General features: G+C 38.4%; 1 protein-coding gene across 1 annotated transcript in view; it reads left to right on the top strand.

Moving 5' to 3' along the window:
• Positions 1-281: 281 nt before the first annotated feature.
• Positions 282-22,676, top strand: part of LOC128860521 (RYamide receptor-like) — a 40,808-nt gene continuing 18,413 nt past the window's right edge. Inside the window, exons 1-3 of the mRNA XM_054098107.1 lie at positions 282-444; positions 639-841; positions 6,654-6,802. Coding sequence (XP_053954082.1) covers positions 381-444; positions 639-841; positions 6,654-6,802 — 416 coding nt within the window. The 5' untranslated portion in view covers positions 282-380. The remainder of the gene's footprint in view (positions 445-638; positions 842-6,653; positions 6,803-22,676) is intronic.

Genomic DNA, 22,676 nt, shown 5'->3' with positions numbered 1-22,676 from the left:
AATTATATTTAAGACCATTTTCTCTAGAATTAAATTAAACTTAATTAATTTATAATTAAATATTTGCTCCAAATCGCACAGCATTTAACTTCTTCTTTTCCTAAATATTCACAGTTTTTTTATCTACAAATATTTTAGTTTATCAGAAACATTTCATACTAATCAAATTAATTGTTTAAGAATTTCATTTCAATCCTTAATAACTTCGAAAGCATATTTTAAATGTACAAAAATTTCATTACATTCTTCCTCAGCTTCTATGCCAAATAATTTCAAAAAACAATATCGCCTTCTGCATGCACAACTACAACATAAATACAAAAATGCAATTTTTCTGATGAAGAGATTAAAATCGAATTTTTCGTAGACAGTAAAATCTCATGATGGATGAGTTTCCAGTGGTTGAAGTGCCAGCAGATAAAATTCTAAAAGAAGAAGAATTCGGTAAGATAAATAACTATATGTGCATATTTATGTATGTATGTGTGTATGTACATACAAAAACAAAAAAAAAAGCACCAATGCAATTTTTAACAATACATAGCTTATTCACTGTTAATCTAGTTAATTTAACTGAGAAATGCAAATACAAATTTCCAACTCTCTCATTTCTCTCTTCATTTTTCGTTTAAATATAGAGCAACTCTATACGGCGTCCACAGAAATCATAGTTATACTCTCCATTTTCTACGGCGTTATAAGCTTCTTTGCAGTTATTGGAAATACGCTGGTTATCTGGGTGGTGGTGACGACGCGTAACATGCGTACCGTTACAAATATGTATATTGCCAATTTGGCATTTGCTGATGTCGTCATCGGACTATTTTGTATACCATTTCAGGTGATTCAATTCAACTACTAATTTAACATACAATTTATTATATGTTTCTAGGAAAGTGTTGAATGGCGAAGAGCTCATTGTCGTTCTGATGAAATGTACAGGGTGGGCCAAATAAGACCTACTAATGTATGCCAAATAAGACCTAGCAGTATGCGCAGTTGCTCCATCTTGTTGAAACCACAAATTAGGATACTGCTCCGCCATTGGCCGCAAAAAGTTTTCAATCAATGTTCTGTAAGAAGCTCCTGAAATCGATTCCGGCGTTTCATCCTCATTTTCGAAGAAATATGGACCGATAACTCTATAACTCTAGTGGCCATAACACCACACCAAACAGTACATTTAGATGGGTGCAACTGATGTTGGTTTGTTGCACTTGGATTTCCAGAGGCCCACAATCTACAGTTTTTTTTGTTGACATAACCATTTAAATGGAAATGCGCTTCAACCGACATCAAAACATTATTTAAAAAATCAATTTGTGTGGCTAATTGTGTAAAATGAATAGCGTATTGTAGTCTTTGTTGGTGGTGCCATAATAAATGTCCAACACTTTAATTATAACCTACAAAAAGGGAAAAATAAAAAAAAAGTTATTTGTGCATAACATTAGTAGGCCTTATTTGGCCCACCCTGTACTTATGTACCAACAAAACAAAAACTACTCACATATTCAGTGAACCAAAAATAAACTGATGCACTTGTTGGTTCTCACTTCAATCCTTTGAAACTTGAGACCGGTTCAATCAACTTTTAGCAGACAAAAGCAAATATAAAACATTAATTTGAGTCTTTTATTGTAAAGAACGGAAATGATATAATATTTCAATTATTTTGAAGTTTTCCAGTAAACAAAATAATGACTTAATTTCACAACTCGAACATAAAGTGGAATAGTAAATGGAAATATGGAAATGAAGGAAATTTGAAGGAACTACTATTTTGTGAAGAATCCCTTTGCCAGCGATAGACGAAGACACTAAGTACTCCTACGCTACATGACAGATGGCTACGGTATACTTAACAGAAGTCTATGCCTATGCTATGCCATGTTAAATGTAGCATACTGGCTTACTGAGAAAAAGTGGCGGGGTAGTCGTTCCAATACTGTTTTACTGACAGTCAAGCTGCACTGAGAGTCCTTGTAAACCCTCGTTGCTCTTCGAAATTGGTCAGTGAATGTAAGACAAAACCGAACATTTTTTGAAAAACACAGCGAAGTTATTCATATTTGGCTGCCTGGATACTAGCCTGAACAAATAAAAGCTCTACAAGCACACCATTGGACGCTGAATCCTTCCTACGGGTCAATTCTGCATCGGTTCAACTATGAATTAACGACTTCATGAGGTCAAATCATAGAAAGCGTTTGTCTGAGTTGGCTTGCTGCAGTGTAACTAAGTGTTTTGTGCAAGAACCAAACAGGAAATTAGCAACCTTTCTCCCAAAACTTAGCATAAAGGACCTGAGAGTACTGGTAGATGTAAACACAGGGCGCAACGCCTGTGGTCAGCATATGGCTACCATAGGGAATCATTGACGACCCAATATCGCTGTCTTGTCGTGAAAATGAGAACGCTGCAGAGCATTTTCTTTGTAGCTGTCCGGCATTCTCTAGAAGCAGAATTAGGCTGTTTGGGTGCGCTATCTTGAGCATGCATAAAGTTCATACACATCCTCCTCTGGATCTCTTAAAGTTCATCAATGAATCCAAAAGATTCGCAGAAGAGTGACCTCCAACCAATTTGCTCGTCCTACCCTACATGAGATATCTATCCTATCTCTCTATTCCTCCCACTGCAACCTATCGGGGTGTAGTACAATGGTCTTCCTGACTGAGTGCTTGGACTTGTCCAACCCTCAAAAATCTTATCTAATCCATCTATCATTCCATGCAGTCTATCAGAGTTTTGGTGACATCTCGTGGAATATTTTCCCATATCTGTTCAATGACTGATTTGAGAGAATTTTTTCCACTAATCTGCTGCTTGCGCAATTCTCTTTCAATGTGGGCCTACAGGCGCTCAATGGAATTGAGATGCTAAGCTCAGAGGAGGATGAGGCAATACTTTTGTTTTACATAGCAAAGCAAATATTCTCTTACAATCAGCGCACTATGCTTTAGATCGGTTGAACGTTGTTGGTAACTTTAATTCTTCTACAGTTTTGGGAATATGTTCCTTAAATAGGTCTAGATAACTCATTTTAGTCATAGTGCCTTCAAGAAAATCCATTCCCATCCATTTGCCGTCATTGCTCCACCAATCCTTACATGCCCGTCACCATATTTCACAGCCACCGATCACATGAGATGGATTGAGCACTGTACCTTCTCTTCTCCAAACAAAACTGCGATCATCCGACCCAAATAAGTTGAATTTTTACTCCAAAATGTATTCGGAGTGCTAACGTATTCCATAGAATAATTCAACCTTTTGCTCATGTTAACCCTTGAAAGAGGGTATTTTTTCTAGGAGTGTATGCTCTGGATAGATCCTCATAGTTGGCCAACTTTTGAGTGATTTATCCAATTTAACTGTAGAAATTTTCGAATTCTCGTTCATTAAACCTATAATCTTTCTCTTGGTCACATGCGAATTAATTTTGAAAACTCTTCCAGTGCATGTTAAAATTTCAAAATAAAATTTTTTTCAGAAAATTCTGTCTTCATGTCAAACACGGGTACTTGTTGAGTCCGTCTCGTAGTTTACTTCTACTACTGCTAAAAAATTAGGGTGTCCCACTTTTGTTTGACTTTGAAAAATTGTGCTACTCGAATTGTGGTTATAACTTAAATAAACGGAGTTACCGTTAATATTAAAACAACTAGTATGCATATTGAATAGATAAAAATGAAAGTCATCAACGCAAATGATTTCTTAAAAATATATGAATAATTTTATTTTTGAATATTAGCGTCCCAGTCTCTTCTTGGTTCACTGTAGGAAATTCCTAACAACTTTAACATAAAAATCAATTTAAAGGGCACCGCATAATATGTATTAAGGCTTATGGGTTACCCATACGTCAGTTTTTTAATGCCGCAAAAAGTGTTATCAATGTTTTTAAAGTAGTCTCATTTTGGCATTGAGAACAAAGACGTTTCTAGCAACCAAAAACGTAAAATTGCTGGAGCAGGGGATTGAACACAAGAGTAATTGCAAAGCATTACTTCGCGCCTTAAAGCAGTATGAAAAGTCCGAGGAAGATTGTCCTTCTGTATGTACACATGTTGAATGGCGTTTTAACCATATGAACGACTTCTTTATTGATAAGAAGATAGTAAATGTCTGCATCATAACTGCATAGGCCGACAAAAATTGTAAACCGAAAAGCAGGTTACACTTATCCGGAGATCTTTGATGTACTGAAACCGAATGCGAACTGAGAATAACCGTAGCACGCCTGAGCTCGGGATATTCTGCTTAGGAGTGCAAAACATTCGAGTTTGAGGTTATGTAGTGTAATGAGGCATTTTCTTAAGATCATAAACGTATCTCAAAGCACAACTCTTCCACTTCTAACCCCATTTCGATACGTAAAATATCGTAATTTGTTCGTAAAATATCGCATACAGCTTTTACGGCGTTGCATCTGCCGGCGGCCGATTCAGATGGCTTACACGAACATTCTTGAAAAAGTCGAAAACCTTGTAAAGGATGATCAATTTAGAAGTATCAGGTAGGTTAGTTTAGGTTGTAACGGTTGCCCTGAAAGTGGGCCCACTTGTACGAAAGAAATTTGGTTCATCCTTTGCGATACCATTGTAAGGGAAAAAAGAGGTGAAGAAAAACGGTAGGACGAAAAGGAGAGGAGTGAGAGGTTGAGTATTTGTGGACTATGAACGGTAACTACCTTACACGTTCGTGTACTTGCCCAGCGCTCGCTGAGTTGCTGCAAATCCCATCCTTCCAGGAGTAGAGCGAGGATTGTCAAGGGGATCCAGATTCTCTCCTTTTGCGGGCACACTACCTCACGGTTCCCTCGTCTGGCCAGCTCGTCGGGTACGTTGTTTTCAGCAATGTCACTATGACCAAGCACCCAAATTAGAGTTATGTCGAAGAATTCTGATGCAATCCAAAGTGAGACCAGACATTCCTATTTTTAATTATTATTTTTTAAAGATAATCCTTTTCAAATGTTGGCCGCAACTGCACCGTAATTCGGCCATCGGCAAACACTAAATTTAGTGAAGTTGGTTTCGAATGCGACAGTCGAAGTTGGTTTATTCACAAAGCATTTAAGCTTTACATACTCCAACAAATAGAAATCCAAAGGTGTGATATCACACGATCTTCATGGACAATCCACTGGTCCGAGATGAGATATAAATTGTGCACCGATTGACGACGAAGGATTCTCAATTAAATCCATTGTTTCACGGGTTGTATGGCAAGTAGCGCCGTCGTATTGGAGCCAACTGTTGTGCCAATTGCAAACTTCAATTTCCGGCATCGAAGAGTCGTTTATCATGGTGCGATAGCGTTTTCCATTAACTGTTCCATTCGCGCCACCCTCGTCTTTGTAAAAATATGCGCCGATTATTACTCCAGCCCATAGGCCACACCAAAATGTTGTTTTCAACGGATGTAATGGCTTCGGGATGTTCTTCACCTCAAATTTGGCAATTTTGCGTATTGACGTAGCTATTAAGCCAAAAATAAGCCTCATCGCTGAACGAAATTCGGGTCTCAAAATGCGGACTTGTTTTGACTAGTTGTTCAAGAGCCCAACGACTGATATTATAACACTTTGGATGATCGGACGGCTTCAAATCTGGGACTACCTATATTTTGTATACTTCCCAACCAAGATCGGTCAAGTACATAGTGTCTTAAGATAGGCCAAGTTGTTGAGATTGGCGCCGAATCGATTCTTCCAGGTCTTCGGCAAAACTGTCATTTACAGCCGCAATATTCTCTGCGCTTCGGGCTATTCGTGGTCTAATCAGTTGCGTGTCATCCAATAATGTATATTATTATCAATTTTGCCGATGGTTTGCCGAATAGTGTGTTTCGTAGGTTGGTTATGTACACCACAAGTTGGCCTAAGCGCCCGATGAGTACTTTTTACAGAGCGTTGATTTAAGCAATCAGTTGTACGATTTGTTCTTGAGACGTAAGTCTTTCCTTGATGAAATGCCAATGAGTACTAAAAAAATTATGTATTTAGTTTGTCAAACAACCCTAGAAGATGCTCAGTTGTAGAGGAAGGAAATTGAAGAAATGGTTCGAGTATCTATCATTTACAACTGCTTTGAGTGCTTATTTTTGATATACTTAATGATAGCGCAAGATAGATACCAAGTATACTCACATTATTTTAGTGTATCGAGGTTTTTCAATCTACAAAGTAAGACGAGACATGAATTTATGAATTGATGTAATAGATAAAAAAAACACGCAATACCGCTTAAGGGATAAGGTTTCACAATCCGATGGGAAGGTGATGGCTAGTTCTCTTCGCACGTCAGTAGGTGGGGCCCAGTTGATTTTTGTTACTTCGAAGAAGTCAATAATTTAAATACGACAGGGATTCCGTATGCTACCAAACACATGGAAAATTGCAATCATTAATGGTCTACAATGCAAAATACAAATTGTAAAATGGTTTCGTAACAAAGGCCAGATAACAGTATATAAAAGTGTCCATAGACGTTGATTCGTGCCTTCATGAACTTACAGGTCTGTTTTTATCGAACTTGTTCCTCATATTTATTGTACAATATATAATTCTTATGCTCTTGCACGCAAAATTTAGCATAAATATATTTTTAATTAAAAATTCATATTTTTTTTATATTGTGACACAGTTTCAAGCGGCCTTATTGCAACGCTGGAATCTGCCATGGTTTATGTGTGGCTTTTGCCCCTTCGTGCAGGCGTTAACTGTAAATGTGTCTGTTTTCACGCTCACGGCCATCGCAATTGATAGGCATCGTGCGATTATTAATCCACTCAGGTAATTATAAAGTGATTAGATCAATGTAATATTAGTATTATTATAAGGCGCACTGCGATCAAAATAGATCTATTGTGCAAAGTTCGGTCAGGTACGTCATTACCTATTTGAAAATTACTTAAAAATTTTAGCACTTTCTGATGCTTATTGTTCTGCAATTTATATGAATACCGCCAAGGGGGTGTAAATTTTTCCCACCTTTTTTTAAGGTAGCTAAAATCAAAGTGTTAGAAACATCATCAAAGGTGCCGTCGCACCAGTGGTGTGTGGGCCTTGCTCGCACTAACACTATAACAATCCTCCTTCACGGCTGAATTCCACCCAGGGACCGTGGTTACATTTCATCAAGGTGGAGCAGCGTTTATGTCTATTCACACAACAACTACCTCCACCCAGGCTCCTCCCACATGAGCATATGGAGGTTATACGCTATAGATGGTATCCATTGCTTCCACTTCATAAGTAATTCTGCAGCAAAAGGAATATCGGACAAAATTTCCTAAGTGTTACCCACGTGTCGTAGTCTGATACCGTCGTGAGCATTTGGCTCAGGCGTCTGTGATTTGTTGTCAGTTCGCAGGCAGTCCACCTTCAGTCGAAAGCTGCAGTTGATTTCTTCGCTCAGACATGCAGTTGCCAGTTGCCGCTCTGTGCGTTGAAGGTATAGCACTATCGTCGTTGCAAAATTTTGCACTGCATTCCTGCAAGTATTTGATGCGACCATCTGGGTTATTGGATGTCCGGGCATAGCTGGTCACCGAGAAGTACTTCAAGCGTTAAGCGCTCCTCTCTGAGGCGATCACAGTAGAAGAATATGTTCTCCGCACTTTCAATCGCGTAGTTGCAGTTTGCGGAGAACGAGGCGTCCTTCAGATTCAGCCGTTGGAAGTACTTTAGAAAAAAAATAAATCAGGGAGCACTCAATATTTACGTGAGATAGTTGTCAACGTCTCCTCGTTTCCTGATCACCCACCGACTAATATTTGAGATAGCCTATGAGTCCAACGTCCGTTTTTTTTGAAGAATCCCATCTGCTTTGCCATACTTCGATCGAATGTAGTCACTCTGCAGCTGTTTCTTCTAATGATGGCTCGATTCCTTTGCCTGAATATCAGCTGGTAGTTTGCCTGCGATGTCAGCCGGGAAATCTAGCGTGGAATCTCTCTTGCCAACAAGTGCTTTTTTCGACTAAGTAGGCAGCTGAGCAGTAAAGTCCTGTCTCGACGAACAAAACTAACACTCTACAAGGCTCTCATCGTGCCCATCCTAACGTATGGCGCAGAAGTTTGTACGATGACAACATCCGATAAATCATTCCTTGGAGTGTTTGAGAGAAAGATTCTGCGAAAGATTTTTGGACTTTTGCACGTTGGCAATGGCGAATATCGCAGGCGGTGGAACGATGAGCTGTATGAGCTGTATGAGCTTCACGACTACACGCAGTGAATAAAGATCCAGCGGCTACGCTGGCTTGGTCAAGTCGTCCGAATGGAAACAAATGCTCCGGCTCTGAAAGTATTCGATGCGGTACCAGTTGGTGGTAGCAGAGGAAGAGGAAGGCCTCATCTGCGTTGGTGAGATCAGGTGGAGAAAGACTTGGCTTCACTTGGAACGACCAGCACGCTTTGTTAAACTAGGACAAAATCGCGTAAGCGGTTATCGCGCTATCTTCTAATTTTCCAGAGGAGTTTACTATCGAGTATCGTTTGATTTCTCTGGTTAACTGGATGTGACTCATTTTAGCTTAGGCAGAACGAGTTCATCGAACTTGACTGGTACCTAACATGTAAATAAAGTTAATCAAACTTCTAATTTCAGTTCTCTTTCACTAAACCGATATTTATGTATGATACTCGTATAAAGCAATGCAGTTAGGGAGATCACAAGGTGTCATATGATGTGATTTATGTCCCAAGTCATAGTTTTGTACAACTGTTGCAAAAACATTGTTGCTGTTTCAAATGCAAAACTAAAGGGTTTTCCAATAACAGATGATATTCGGCGCTATCGAGAGATGATTAACGATTTTTTATGGCCGGAATTGGAGGGTATTGATCTGGACAAGTTTTATTTTCAACAAGACGGCGCTACGTGCCACACAACCAACGAAACCTTTGATCTTTTACGGGAAAAGTTTCCGGACCGTGTTATCTCTCGAAGAGGTGATCCCAATTGGCCACCGAGATCTTGTGATTTAACACCTTGTGACTTTTTTTCTGTGGGGCCACGTGAAAGAGAAAGTATACGCCAACAGCCCAGGGTCGATTCAAGACATCAAAGACGGAGTTCGGGATGCTATCGAGGACATAGGGCAGCCACTTTGCCATTCGGTTATGGAAAATTTCATGAAAAGGATATTGTCCACTATTAACGACATACCTTCCTATTTATAATGAAATAAACATCCGATCATTTATATTAAAAAATAGCATTTTTCTTTGAATATCAAAATAACACCTTGTTACACAAAAACACAAAGGTTAAAGCAAACAAACAGCTGATTGTGTGCTGTGTTCATTGCTGTGTTCATTGCATCATCTTATTCTTATACTCATATGTACATGCGTAAAATAAACTCGTTCATTCTCTTTTCTCATCTGTAAGCATAAACACACGACTTTTTATTTCCACGAATAAGACTACAGGTTATGGGCCCAGCGCCTGTCCAACGCGTGAGAAATAAAATTGAAATTTTCCTAGAATATTGCGGCATTTAAGATGGAAGAAATTAAAATCAACAAGCTTGAAGTTGAGGACGGTTGGACCTTATGGAAGTTCCAGATAAAGGTGATGCTTAGAGCTGGTGGCCTATGGGAACTTGTAAGTGGAGCTGTAACGAAACCTGAAGCTGACGGTGAACCTAGAAAGCAATGGATAAAAGATGATGCAAAGGCGCAGAAAATTCTAGTCGTTTCAATGGGCGAAGCACCGCTGATGCATATTATAAATTGTGAAACTGCTGCTGCTATGTTTGCTACGCTGGAGAGCGTTTACGAGCAAAAGTCGGATACATCGATCCATTTGCTACAACAACAATTTTTTCAATACGTAAAAAGCGCCGAAGACAGCATTGCAATGCATATAGCGAAGTTGCAGAAGATTGCAAGGCAATTAGAAGATCTGGGTGAAAAAATCTCCGAGAATATGCTGGTAACAAAAATTCTAATGACATTGCCGGAGCAATATAATCATTTCTTTGCGGCGTGGGAAGCAACAGAGAAAAAGGACCGTACATTGAAAATGCTAACGGCACGCTTGTGTATGGAAGAATCTAGATTGGGTGTGCAGCCAAATGCACAAGGAGCGTTCGTAGCTAATCAAGTTAAAGGTAAAGGCGACAATAAGAAGAAAGGAAAATGTTTCATTTGCAAAAAGTTTGGTCATTGGAAACGAGACTGTCCAAATAGAGAAAGTGTTAAAAAATTAGCACATGGTAATGCTTTTGTAAGTGAGGTTATGTTTGTGCAATCGAACATATCACGTGAGAGCAGTTGGTACATGGACTCTGGTGCTAGCGATCACATGTCTTATCGCAAAGAGTGGTTCCATGATTATGTCAAGTTTGATACGCCAAAAGATGTTCGCATTGCGGATGGTTCCATAGTGCAAGCATATGGTAGGGGGGATATTCACGTTGAAGCTTATAATGGCAACGTCTGGAACGCAAAGTACTTGGCTGATGTGCTATATGTACCTGGTATTAAAATGAACTTATTTTCATCCAACGCATGTTTAGACAAAGGTTACTCGTTGATAGCGGAGGGCAACGATTGCTATTTTAAAAAACAAGGCAAAGTGTGTTTACAAGGTCTACGAGAAAATTCGAAACTGTTTAAGCTCTTATTGAAGGTTAGCGGCGTGGAAGCTCAGGCGAATTTTAGTGCGAAATCTGAGTCGCTGCAACTTTGGCATGAACGCATGTGTCATCAAGCTAAAGACCATGTAAAGAGCGTACTAACTCAACGAAGTATTTCTTTTAATAGCAATGATTTTTTTTGTGAGGGATGTGTATTCGGTAAACAGCATCGGATGCCATTCCATGAAAGCAAAAACAGAGCTAATTCGATAGGTAAGCTTGTTCACACTGATTTATGCGGCCCTATGCAAGAGATTTCATATGGTGGTGCGCGCTATATGTTGCTATTTCGTGATGATTTTTCAAATTATCGATGTGTCTATTGCATAAAGTCAAAAGCAGATGTTGCATTGTTTGTTGAACGGTTTTTAGATAAAGCTGAGGCAGAAACAGGAAAGCGAGTACAGTGCATCCGTTCCGATAACGGACTAGAGTTCGTCAACAAAGACGTGACAGAAATATTCAGTAGAAGAAAAGTGGTTCATCAAAAATCAACACCATATACGCCAGAACACAATGGCCGCGCAGAAAGAGACATGAGAACAATTATCGAAGGTGCACGGTCTATGATTCACGCCAAAGAATTGAGCCTGAAATACTGGGGTGAAGCAGTGAACAATATCGTGTACACTCTTAATCGGAGTGGTAAATGTCAAGTGGATGGTAAATCACCATTTGAATTGTGGTTTAATAAACAGGCTGACTTGTCTGTACTTCGAGTTTTTGGATCGGAGGCTTTTGTGCATATACCACAGGAAAAGCGAAGAAAACTTAATGCGAAATCCAAGAAAGGTGTGTTTGTAGGCTACGAGGAAAACTGCAAGGGCTATAGGGTTTGGATACCTAACGAAAGAAAAATTGAAGTATCAAGAGACGTTATAATCAAAGAAACCTGCAAAGAAGCCGCATATGTGCATGAAGAACACGTTGAAGCAGTGGAAGAACCAACTACGAATGCTAACAAACCAGAAACCATAACTGAAAGCTGTGGCAATCACGATAGCGAAGATGCAACCAATCAACCGCAGATACGTAGGATCATGACACGTTCGCAAAGAGGAGATATTGAAAGTAAAGCTGCACTAAGCTATGCGTATATTGCTGAAGCAGATGAGCCGGATTGCTATGTGAAAGCAGTGTCTAGTAACCATTGTGCGCAGTGGAAGCGTGCCATGGATGAGGAGTTTTCATCGTTAATAACAAACCAAACCTGGTCCCTGGTAAGTTTGCCTACAGGTAGAACAGCGATTTCTAACAAATGGATCTACAAAATCAAGCGTGGAAAGGAAGGTGAAATCGAACGTTTTAAGGCGCGTTTCCTAGAATATTGCGGCATTTAAGATGGAAGAAATTAAAATCAACAAGCTTGAAGTTGAGGACGGTTGGACCTTATGGAAGTTCCAGATAAAGGTGATGCTTAGAGCTGGTGGCCTATGGGAACTTGTAAGTGGAGCTGTAACGAAACCTGAAGCTGACGGTGAACCTAGAAAGCAATGGATAAAAGATGATGCAAAGGCGCAGAAAATTCTAGTCGTTTCAATGGGCGAAGCACCGCTGATGCATATTATAAATTGTGAAACTGCTGCTGCTATGTTTGCTACGCTGGAGAGCGTTTACGAGCAAAAGTCGGATACATCGATCCATTTGCTACAACAACAATTTTTTCAATACGTAAAAAGCGCCGAAGACAGCATTGCAATGCATATAGCGAAGTTGCAGAAGATTGCAAGGCAATTAGAAGATCTGGGTGAAAAAATCTCCGAGAATATGCTGGTAACAAAAATTCTAATGACATTGCCGGAGCAATATAATCATTTCTTTGCGGCGTGGGAAGCAACAGAGAAAAAGGACCGTACATTGAAAATGCTAACGGCACGCTTGTGTATGGAAGAATCTAGATTGGGTGTGCAGCCAAATGCACAAGGAGCGTTCGTAGCTAATCAAGTTAAAGGTAAAGGCGACAATAAGAAGAAAGGAAAATGTTTCATTTGCAAAAAGTTTGGTCATTGGAAACGAGACTGTCCAAATAGAGAAAGTGTTAAAAAATTAGCACATGGTAATGCTTTTGTAAGTGAGGTTATGTTTGTGCAATCGAACATATCACGTGAGAGCAGTTGGTACATGGACTCTGGTGCTAGCGATCACATGTCTTATCGCAAAGAGTGGTTCCATGATTATGTCAAGTTTGATACGCCAAAAGATGTTCGCATTGCGGATGGTTCCATAGTGCAAGCATATGGTAGGGGGGATATTCACGTTGAAGCTTATAATGGCAACGTCTGGAACGCAAAGTACTTGGCTGATGTGCTATATGTACCTGGTATTAAAATGAACTTATTTTCATCCAACGCATGTTTAGACAAAGGTTACTCGTTGATAGCGGAGGGCAACGATTGCTATTTTAAAAAACAAGGCAAAGTGTGTTTACAAGGTCTACGAGAAAATTCGAAACTGTTTAAGCTCTTATTGAAGGTTAGCGGCGTGGAAGCTCAGGCGAATTTTAGTGCGAAATCTGAGTCGCTGCAACTTTGGCATGAACGCATGTGTCATCAAGCTAAAGACCATGTAAAGAGCGTACTAACTCAACGAAGTATTTCTTTTAATAGCAATGATTTTTTTTGTGAGGGATGTGTATTCGGTAAACAGCATCGGATGCCATTCCATGAAAGCAAAAACAGAGCTAATTCGATAGGTAAGCTTGTTCACACTGATTTATGCGGCCCTATGCAAGAGATTTCATATGGTGGTGCGCGCTATATGTTGCTATTTCGTGATGATTTTTCAAATTATCGATGTGTCTATTGCATAAAGTCAAAAGCAGATGTTGCATTGTTTGTTGAACGGTTTTTAGATAAAGCTGAGGCAGAAACAGGAAAGCGAGTACAGTGCATCCGTTCCGATAACGGACTAGAGTTCGTCAACAAAGACGTGACAGAAATATTCAGTAGAAGAAAAGTGGTTCATCAAAAATCAACACCATATACGCCAGAACACAATGGCCGCGCAGAAAGAGACATGAGAACAATTATCGAAGGTGCACGGTCTATGATTCACGCCAAAGAATTGAGCCTGAAATACTGGGGTGAAGCAGTGAACAATATCGTGTACACTCTTAATCGGAGTGGTAAATGTCAAGTGGATGGTAAATCACCATTTGAATTGTGGTTTAATAAACAGGCTGACTTGTCTGTACTTCGAGTTTTTGGATCGGAGGCTTTTGTGCATATACCACAGGAAAAGCGAAGAAAACTTAATGCGAAATCCAAGAAAGGTGTGTTTGTAGGCTACGAGGAAAACTGCAAGGGCTATAGGGTTTGGATACCTAACGAAAGAAAAATTGAAGTATCAAGAGACGTTATAATCAAAGAAACCTGCAAAGAAGCCGCATATGTGCATGAAGAACACGTTGAAGCAGTGGAAGAACCAACTACGAATGCTAACAAACCAGAAACCATAACTGAAAGCTGTGGCAATCACGATAGCGAAGATGCAACCAATCAACCGCAGATACGTAGGATCATGACACGTTCGCAAAGAGGAGATATTGAAAGTAAAGCTGCACTAAGCTATGCGTATATTGCTGAAGCAGATGAGCCGGATTGCTATGTGAAAGCAGTGTCTAGTAACCATTGTGCGCAGTGGAAGCGTGCCATGGATGAGGAGTTTTCATCGTTAATAACAAACCAAACCTGGTCCCTGGTAAGTTTGCCTACAGGTAGAACAGCGATTTCTAACAAATGGATCTACAAAATCAAGCGTGGAAAGGAAGGTGAAATCGAACGTTTTAAGGCGCGTTTAGTCGCTCGTGGCTTTACGCAAAAGTTTGGTACTGATTATTTCGAGACTTTTAGCCCTGTTGCCAAGTTTACGTCAATTAGAATGATTTTTGCCATGTCAGTTGAGCTTGACATGATTGTAAAGCAGTTTGATGTGAAGACAGCGTTTCTCTACGGAACTCTAAGCGAGGAGATTTATATGCATCAACCTACTGGTTACGAAGATGGAACTGACAAGGTGTGTAAGCTGAACAAAAGTCTTTATGGTTTAAAGCAGGCATCGAGATGTTGGAATCAGAAATTTACTCAGATGCTGGAGACTTGTAATCTAAAAGTCAGTGCAGAGGATCCATGCGTTTTTATCGGGAGTTTTAACAGTGCGAAATTAATTCTTGCAATTTATATTGACGATGGCATCATAGCAGCGCAATCAACAGAAGCACTTTGTAAGCTGATCGATTATCTCACGAAAGACTTCGACATTAAAGTTTTTGAGTCGATATTTTACCTGGGTATGGAAGTTGTCAGGAAATCTGGAAAAATATTTATTCGACAAAAAGCATACGCAACAAAAGTGTTGGAACGATTTGGAATGCTCGACGCCAAGCCCGTCACAACTCCAGCAGAAGGTGCAAATTTAAACACAGAAAGCAGTCAGCAAGTGCAGTACCCATATCGCGAAGCTGTTGGATCTCTTATGTATTTGTCTACAGTGACACGACCTGATCTAGCCTATGCGGTGTCGTATGCAAGTCGTTTTCTGGACACTTATACCAGCGAACATATCGTCTTGATAAAGCGAATCTTCAGATATCTACGAGGGACTCTCAGTGAAGGTATTTTATTCAAGAAAATTAATAATTTGTCTTTGACCTGCTTCAGTGATTCGGACTTTGCTGGTGATTTGGGGACAAGGCGATCAACTGGAGGTTATGTAATCATGTTATGCGGCGGTCCTATTTCGTGGTCATCAAAAATTCAGCAAACAGTTGCACTCTCAACAACCGAAGCAGAGTACATGGCCGCTTGTGAGTCAGTAAAAGAACTAATTTGGGTTCGTCGATTATTGGAGGAAATGTCCGGAAATCGCACAGTACCAGAACTTTGTTTAGACAATCAAAGCGCAATTAAACTGGTGAAGAATCCACAATACCACAAGAGGACCAAACATATTGAGGTCAAATTTCATTTCATCAGAGAGGTGTATGAGAACAAAGGCTTCACGCTCAAGTACGTGCCAACAAATACACAGCTGGCGGATATTTTCACGAAGCCTCTAAAGAGTTCAAATTTCAATAATTTTAAGTCACTTCTGAAAGTTTGCTCATGTTTTGAAAATGAATAATCTGATCAATGAAAGTGGAAGTGTTACACAAAAACACAAAGGTTAAAGCAAACAAACAGCTGATTGTGTGCTGTGTTCATTGCTGTGTTCATTGCATCATCTTATTCTTATACTCATATGTACATGCGTAAAATAAACTCGTTCATTCTCTTTTCTCATCTGTAAGCATAAACACACGACTTTTTATTTCCAAGAATAAGACTACACTCCTCTTATTGGAAAACTCTTTATAAATATGACGCTGCGTTGTTGTGTCTCTTCAGTGTTACTTTGTACCAACTGTGTTTGCTTGTTTACGTTTCTCTTCTTCCTCAAGAATGATTAAATACGCAATTGGGCTTTCCGAATTCGCTGCATCGTCATGCCGAAAATATACAAACAAAAGTGGGGGAAATAAGTCCTTTTTTGTAAAGGTGAGTGGCGAAAACAACAGAAACTACCAAACACAAAAAATTACGCACACCCACACACACATTTTCTTGTCACGGCGTCATCCGCAGAAAAACTGCATTTGGAGGTATTTTTATAACTCGCGCTTTCACAGTTTAACAAGCGGCGCATCGCTCTCATTTTCATTCATGTAAAACGTACTGGGGTGGCACATTGCAAGTATTGCCGCATGTAAACAAAAAAGACAAACAAATGTTCTTGTAGTGAAAGCACATATAAGGACTGTCCCTGAAGCAAATGCACGGGCATCACCTGTCTGTCAGTTGGCTAACTGACAGTTCAGAGTATTGTTTACAAGCGCGCGGATGCATTTTGCCGAGAGAAAACGCGAAAAAACGAAAATCAATATTGGATTTCATACGTAATAGAGTGATTGCATTATATTTGGCTGGTAAGTCACAACCAGCGATTGTTCGTGAGCTCGAGCACCTTAAAGTAAATAAAGTTTTTGTTTATCGCACCATTACTCATTACAATTATACTGCTAATAGCGCGAAACGTCATGGAGGTGGTCATCAAAAGACTGAAACGTCACTTGAAATGGTTCAAAAAGTGAGGAAGCGACTTGAGCGAAATCCCGGACGAAGTGCCAATCAAATGGCGAAAGAACTGAAAATATCCGAGCGTAGCATCCGCCGCATACTGAAAAATGATCTCAAGGCCAAGCCTTACAATATCCTAAAGATGCATGACCTCTCACCAAAGCAGAAACAAGTCAAACTTGAGAGATCGAAGGAATTGCTTCGCTTGGCCGAAAGCTGTCAATTTCCGAACATTGTGTTTTCTGGCGAGACAATTTTTCAAATTCGTAAACTCTCTACATGAACCTGAAACTAAGCGTTAAAGTGCTGAATGGAAGGCTCCAGATGAGCCACCACCAAAAAAAATAAAAGTCTAACGGTTAGACGCGATAGAAGTGAAACCTTTCGTAAAACAAACTGAGAGAGAATGAGACGAAAGCAGCATTAGGAGCGGGATAATTATAGGTTCATTATAATATTGCTATAAAGTTCATATTTTATTTTCTTCATTTTATTATTATTCATTCTCAATGTTTTCAATTTCAACAAATGATACGAGTGGCTTATGATAGCTAAAATATGATACAAATGCTTTGGTTTCGATGTTGTCAACATATCTCTGAAATACCGCGTCAATTGTTGTTTTGGATCGTGTTGTCGATTCAGTGCGATTGTTACACATTTTTAAATTGAATGTTGTATGGAGAAAGTCAAGTAAAGGAACCGCTGTGTCCAATGCAAAATTTACTTTAAAATCGCCACTTAAAATCATTGGAACTTTATCGTAATCTTTTCCAAGTATCCGCGATACTTCTGGTGTATACTTTATTAAATTTTCGTGAATGAATTCCGTAATGCTATTTATTGATTGATTTGGTGAAATATAAATTGCCACAATTAAAACTGTTTTTTTAGTTTTATTTTCTTTTCGTTTTTTTTCTGCCGATATTCACGACACTTTTCTGCATTATTTTTCGGCATAATTGCGGTAAATATTATATTTAAAAATGAAAATATTTACGAATATAAAAATACGGACGCAATACAGCACACGCGGTTGCTATTAACTAACTAACATACTAACATACACACAAACACTCGTAGGCCGCTTGGTCTAAGCAAGTATTAGGTAGTGTAGTATAGGTATACATAATGCCTTCTCGCTCACCGTGGGCTCCGTAATACGCAGGCGCGCACACATACGTACTAGCATACATACAAACATACATACGTATGACACTTGAACTAAACACCAAAGTAAGTAATAGGCAGTGTAGTATACATACTACAATACTCACTATACTAGCGTGGCTCAGCAGTACGCAGCCACACACATATACGTATATCAACATATAATGTAACGCTTCGTAGCCAAGAGTGGGGAGACTACGAAGCACCGCACAAAGAGGAGACGGAAAATAGGGAACGCTGTATAACTGTGTTCTATCTCATTCTCTCGCAGGCTATATACTACAAGATCTCTATGTATGTCTCTTTTTAGTGTCGCTTTTTCGTTTCATCTAGTCTCAAATCACTCCCAACGATTCTAAAGAAGTTTTCACTTCAAAAACATGCTAAATCAAGTTATGAAAATTGTAATCTGGCCATACTGGTGCTAATATGACGTCACTCATTGTCCAATTCGCTGAGAGCAGAGCAACGGTACCACCATTATTCTTTCCAGCATGAATTTGTAATATTTGTTATTGTTAATATTTGACTTACAACTCACAGGGATGCTCACAAGCCTAAGAATTTTTAAAATTTTATATGTGACATATTACATACTCATATGACACATGCCACCTTGCGACGTATCTAATTATGAAGTTTTGATTTATTCCCACTGCTAAATTGAAAGTCAAAGTTTTCAAATTGACAAAGTGTAAAAGCTTAAAAAATAAAAACTGTTCTACGCTGCTTACATTTTATAGGAGCAGAACAATCCATAAAAACAAAAGTAAATTTCGCGCCAAGTATTTTCGGCAATGTCAAGTCTCCGTTGAGTACCGTTAGCTTTAACAATGCGCGGGCAAATGGTGTAAGAGAAATGCATGGAGAAATACAAAATTCAGACAGATTCGTTGCTCAATTAAAGTAGATAAGGATTAGTTTACGATATAAAGCTATGCATTACACGCACACCACGTCACACCATGGCTACAAGGCAATGCTCTGAAGCCAATTAAAAATGCGTATCAGCTGTACAACAAGCGACAAATTGTTTGTGTAGCCTAGACATCCAGACAGTTGTGAAGAGAATTCACTTTTAAGCTACCACCGTTACTTGCTTGGGTGTACTTTAGAGTGAAGCACAGATTATACAATAATAATATTTTACTTACCAAATTAAAGCAAAATGCTCTGAGTTGCGCGCTCCGTTGTTAATTTGTTTGCCTTTTTTGGGAAACTACAACAAAACGTCGCCGAATTGGCAATTTACGTACAATCATTTGGTAAATCTACAGCCTTCGAAAAATCATAGCCAGTGACGAGGGCAATGAGAGAATTGTGAATGCGTTAGTGGAAATGCATGGTGAAGTTATGTTTAAATTGTTGGTGGATTTAAATTTTTGGGAAAATACCCCTCCCCTACCCCGTCTGTTTTAAAAAAGGGGTATAAGGGGGGGTAGAGGGGGTATTCTACTTTCTAAAAGTGAAAACCTCACTTGTAGGCGACTTGTAGTTTTTAAGTTATTTGAGTTTAAAAATTGTAAAATTGACCAAGAACCCTCCTATTTTGGTTACTACAACCAGCCGAAGTGCTGCCAGACATGGTATAAATAAACAATTTTAGAAGATAATAAATGAATAAAAATACAAAATTTTACAAATTATTTCTATATTATATACGTCTATTCATATATATATATGTATCTATAATATATATAGATATATTTATGGATATATGTATATATTTATATATTGTACATATATATATTAATGCTTGATTTTCAGTAAAGTATGTTTGATTGTATGCATTTTGAGTTTACAGATTTGTATTTGCTGGGTGTATTTAGATTTGTATTCAAACAAAAAAAAAGTTATTTATTAATATTTCATACATATATATGTTGTATTTGAAAAAATATCATATAGTAATATTTGATAGATATATATATTTATACATATATTTTATTTTAAACAAAAACACGTCAAATTTTCACTATATTATGAATATATTATATGATATATATAATATATATATATATATATTTAAAAAAAAAGAAAAAAAAGCGCCGCAGGTGAAAATTTGGAATAAAAAATCGCGCGATTTTTAATTCCAAATTTTCACTATATTATGAATATATGATATATATATATATAGATATATATACTTAAAAAAAAAGAAAAAAAAAGCGCCGCAGAATAGTTAAAAAATTTTAAAAAGAATAAATCAATAAAAAGACGGAATGTTATGGTTTGTAACTGTATTTGATGACATCAATCAGCTTTTCAAAGGGATCATAGCGACTTTTAATTATTGACTTGCGCCAAAGATACTCTACAATGATATCCGCGAAGTGGCTTGGATTGTTATAATTATCCTTTTGAAAGAACCGTTTTAGCACCCTCCATTGAGATTCTATCCTCTGCGTATGTATACCATCGCTCGTCACAAACGGATTGTCCGGGTCGCTGTGGTTTACTTTTAGGTGCTCATACCCATGATCGCGAAGGCAGTCGTATGCTTTCCAGTAATCCGTGGGGATTGTTGTGCCTTCCGCCACATGCTGTTTTAATCAACGGTATGAGCACCTCCGCCGAACGCACGTTGTCCGGACATACCTCCAGCCTTAAGCCTTCGCCGCCGTTCTCTATCATACCGAGAACCCAATGGCCTTCCACTCTTCTCCCTAAATTAACAACAGAAATATTTTAATTAATAAAATGTTTTATATTGCAGGCATACAAAATTTATCTTTATTATATTTTCTTTTGCCGAATTTGCTCTCATCTATTTGCACGATTTTGCCCGGTCCTCCTTTTTTTCCTTTGGACTCCTGCTTGTCAACCTGATATGTTACCACAGCCTCACGGCAATAACTGTACCAGTCAGTTATTGTTTCGTTAGACAAGCAGGAGCCCTCGACGAAATTTTCTTCTCTCGTCATGGCATTCGACCAGTGATGTGCATACCCATACATGATGTGAAAAATATGGGGGAGCGAAATCTTGGCCTTTTCAAACCAAGTCCCGCTCGCTCTAGACACCTCAGAATTAGTTCGGCATGACGCTTTTCTGCACCGAAAAATGCCCAGTGAGCTGTTGCCCCTCATATGCAGTGACATCTGTGTCTTATCTTATAATTTCGACCGCAGAATGAGGCCGTTATCCTCGGCAAATTGGACGCACTGCTTTGTTGTCCCCAATCTCCTTATCACTTTTGCAAAATTCCATCGCAGCTTTATTTCAGCAGCAGTGAGAGCATTGCTTTTAGAAATTGCTGCTTCTTGCAAAGTCCTTCCACTGCTTGTGGAAGGTATATTATCACCTAAAAAGTATATTAATGTAATTCAATATATATGTATATGTTTTATAAGAAATACATTACCTGCTTCCATTTGACTCATTTTGTATTATTAAATATAATCTAAATCACTTAATCGAAAACTTTCAACGCGTTTTAAATGGCAACGGTAAATGGAAAACACGAAAATGCAAAACAAAATGAAAGTAAAAATTACCGTTTTCGAAGATGCAGGGATGCATTCTCAGTAGGTACGATAGGAGAAATTCGAGTAGGATGGGAGAAATTTTAGTGCTGACCACAGTATTTTTGCGTAAAACTTTCTTCTGCGTAGGCGGCCTTCGGCCGCACTGCAAAAAAATCACCCTTAATAGTCAAACACTGTCTCCGCTGCACATAGGAGTTTTACGTGAAGCGGAACTGTATTTCGAAAACCATATCGATATTGTATTTATTGTATTTATGAACTCAATATATACACCTTAGAGGTTGTAAACCCCCATTCCCTCATTATTCTAACAGAAAAGAGTGTGTGGAAATTATGTTCCTATGTTGCTTCATTTTCAATCGCATTCTATTATTTTTTTTATTTTTTGCTTCTGGCAGCACTCCATTCAGCCATGCTTTTCAGTTATTGTAAATTTAGCTGGCGCGTCAAGTGTTTGCAAGTTATAAATGTAATTTAAATTGTTAATTTATGTTATATATCAATAAAAAGAGTTAAAAACGTGTGTGTATGTTAATATAGTTTCAATATTTATTAAAATAAATGTGATAAGTGCACTTATTCTATCAAAATTCGGTGAAGGTAAAAGACAAATTTTATCAACAAATAACTTAAAAACTATTATTAACTGAATAGTGTTGGTGCTAGTTTTAGCAAAATAGGCACGAAATGAACATCTCCTGTGAATTTCATTGGAAAATTCGTAATATTTCTCTCAAAACAAGTGAGGGGGTAGTGCATGGAGTCGGAGCCAAATTTTTAATATATATGTACTTTAATGTTTGGCACAGTTGCTCTGCGAAGTAAATTCATTTTTATTAGCAAACGCATTTATAAAATTTAAATTTAAACTGAGTGGACTGTATAAAGCAATGGAGCATAAAAAGCGGTCAAATCACTTAAGCGATTGCATTGCGAGTGTTTTGCCTTTAATGGTCGGGAATTCACCTCGTACTTCAAAATTTCAGTGTCTACATTTCTCATAGCCTCGCGCAGTTGTGCCCAAAATTCACCGGCAAAATTCAACCTTTTTGCAATACGCGTTGTGCAATTTGTTAGTTTTCTGAAAAATTTAGATTTTTGATGATTTTTAGAAAATGATTATGAAAAACGAGTTGAAGCAGTGTTCCTTTGAACACACCCTATAGGTACAAATATTTCAAAATATTTGAAGAAGTCGAAGACCTTCATAAATAGGTAGGCGCAATGGTACGTATATCGAAGTTAAA

This window comes from Anastrepha ludens, chromosome 4 (genome assembly GCF_028408465.1).
Source record: "Anastrepha ludens isolate Willacy chromosome 4, idAnaLude1.1, whole genome shotgun sequence".
NCBI classification, from domain to species: Eukaryota; Metazoa; Arthropoda; class Insecta; order Diptera; family Tephritidae; genus Anastrepha; species Anastrepha ludens.
The sequence above is the reverse complement of the archived record's forward strand: the minus strand, read 5'-3'. Positions and strand labels throughout refer to the sequence as shown.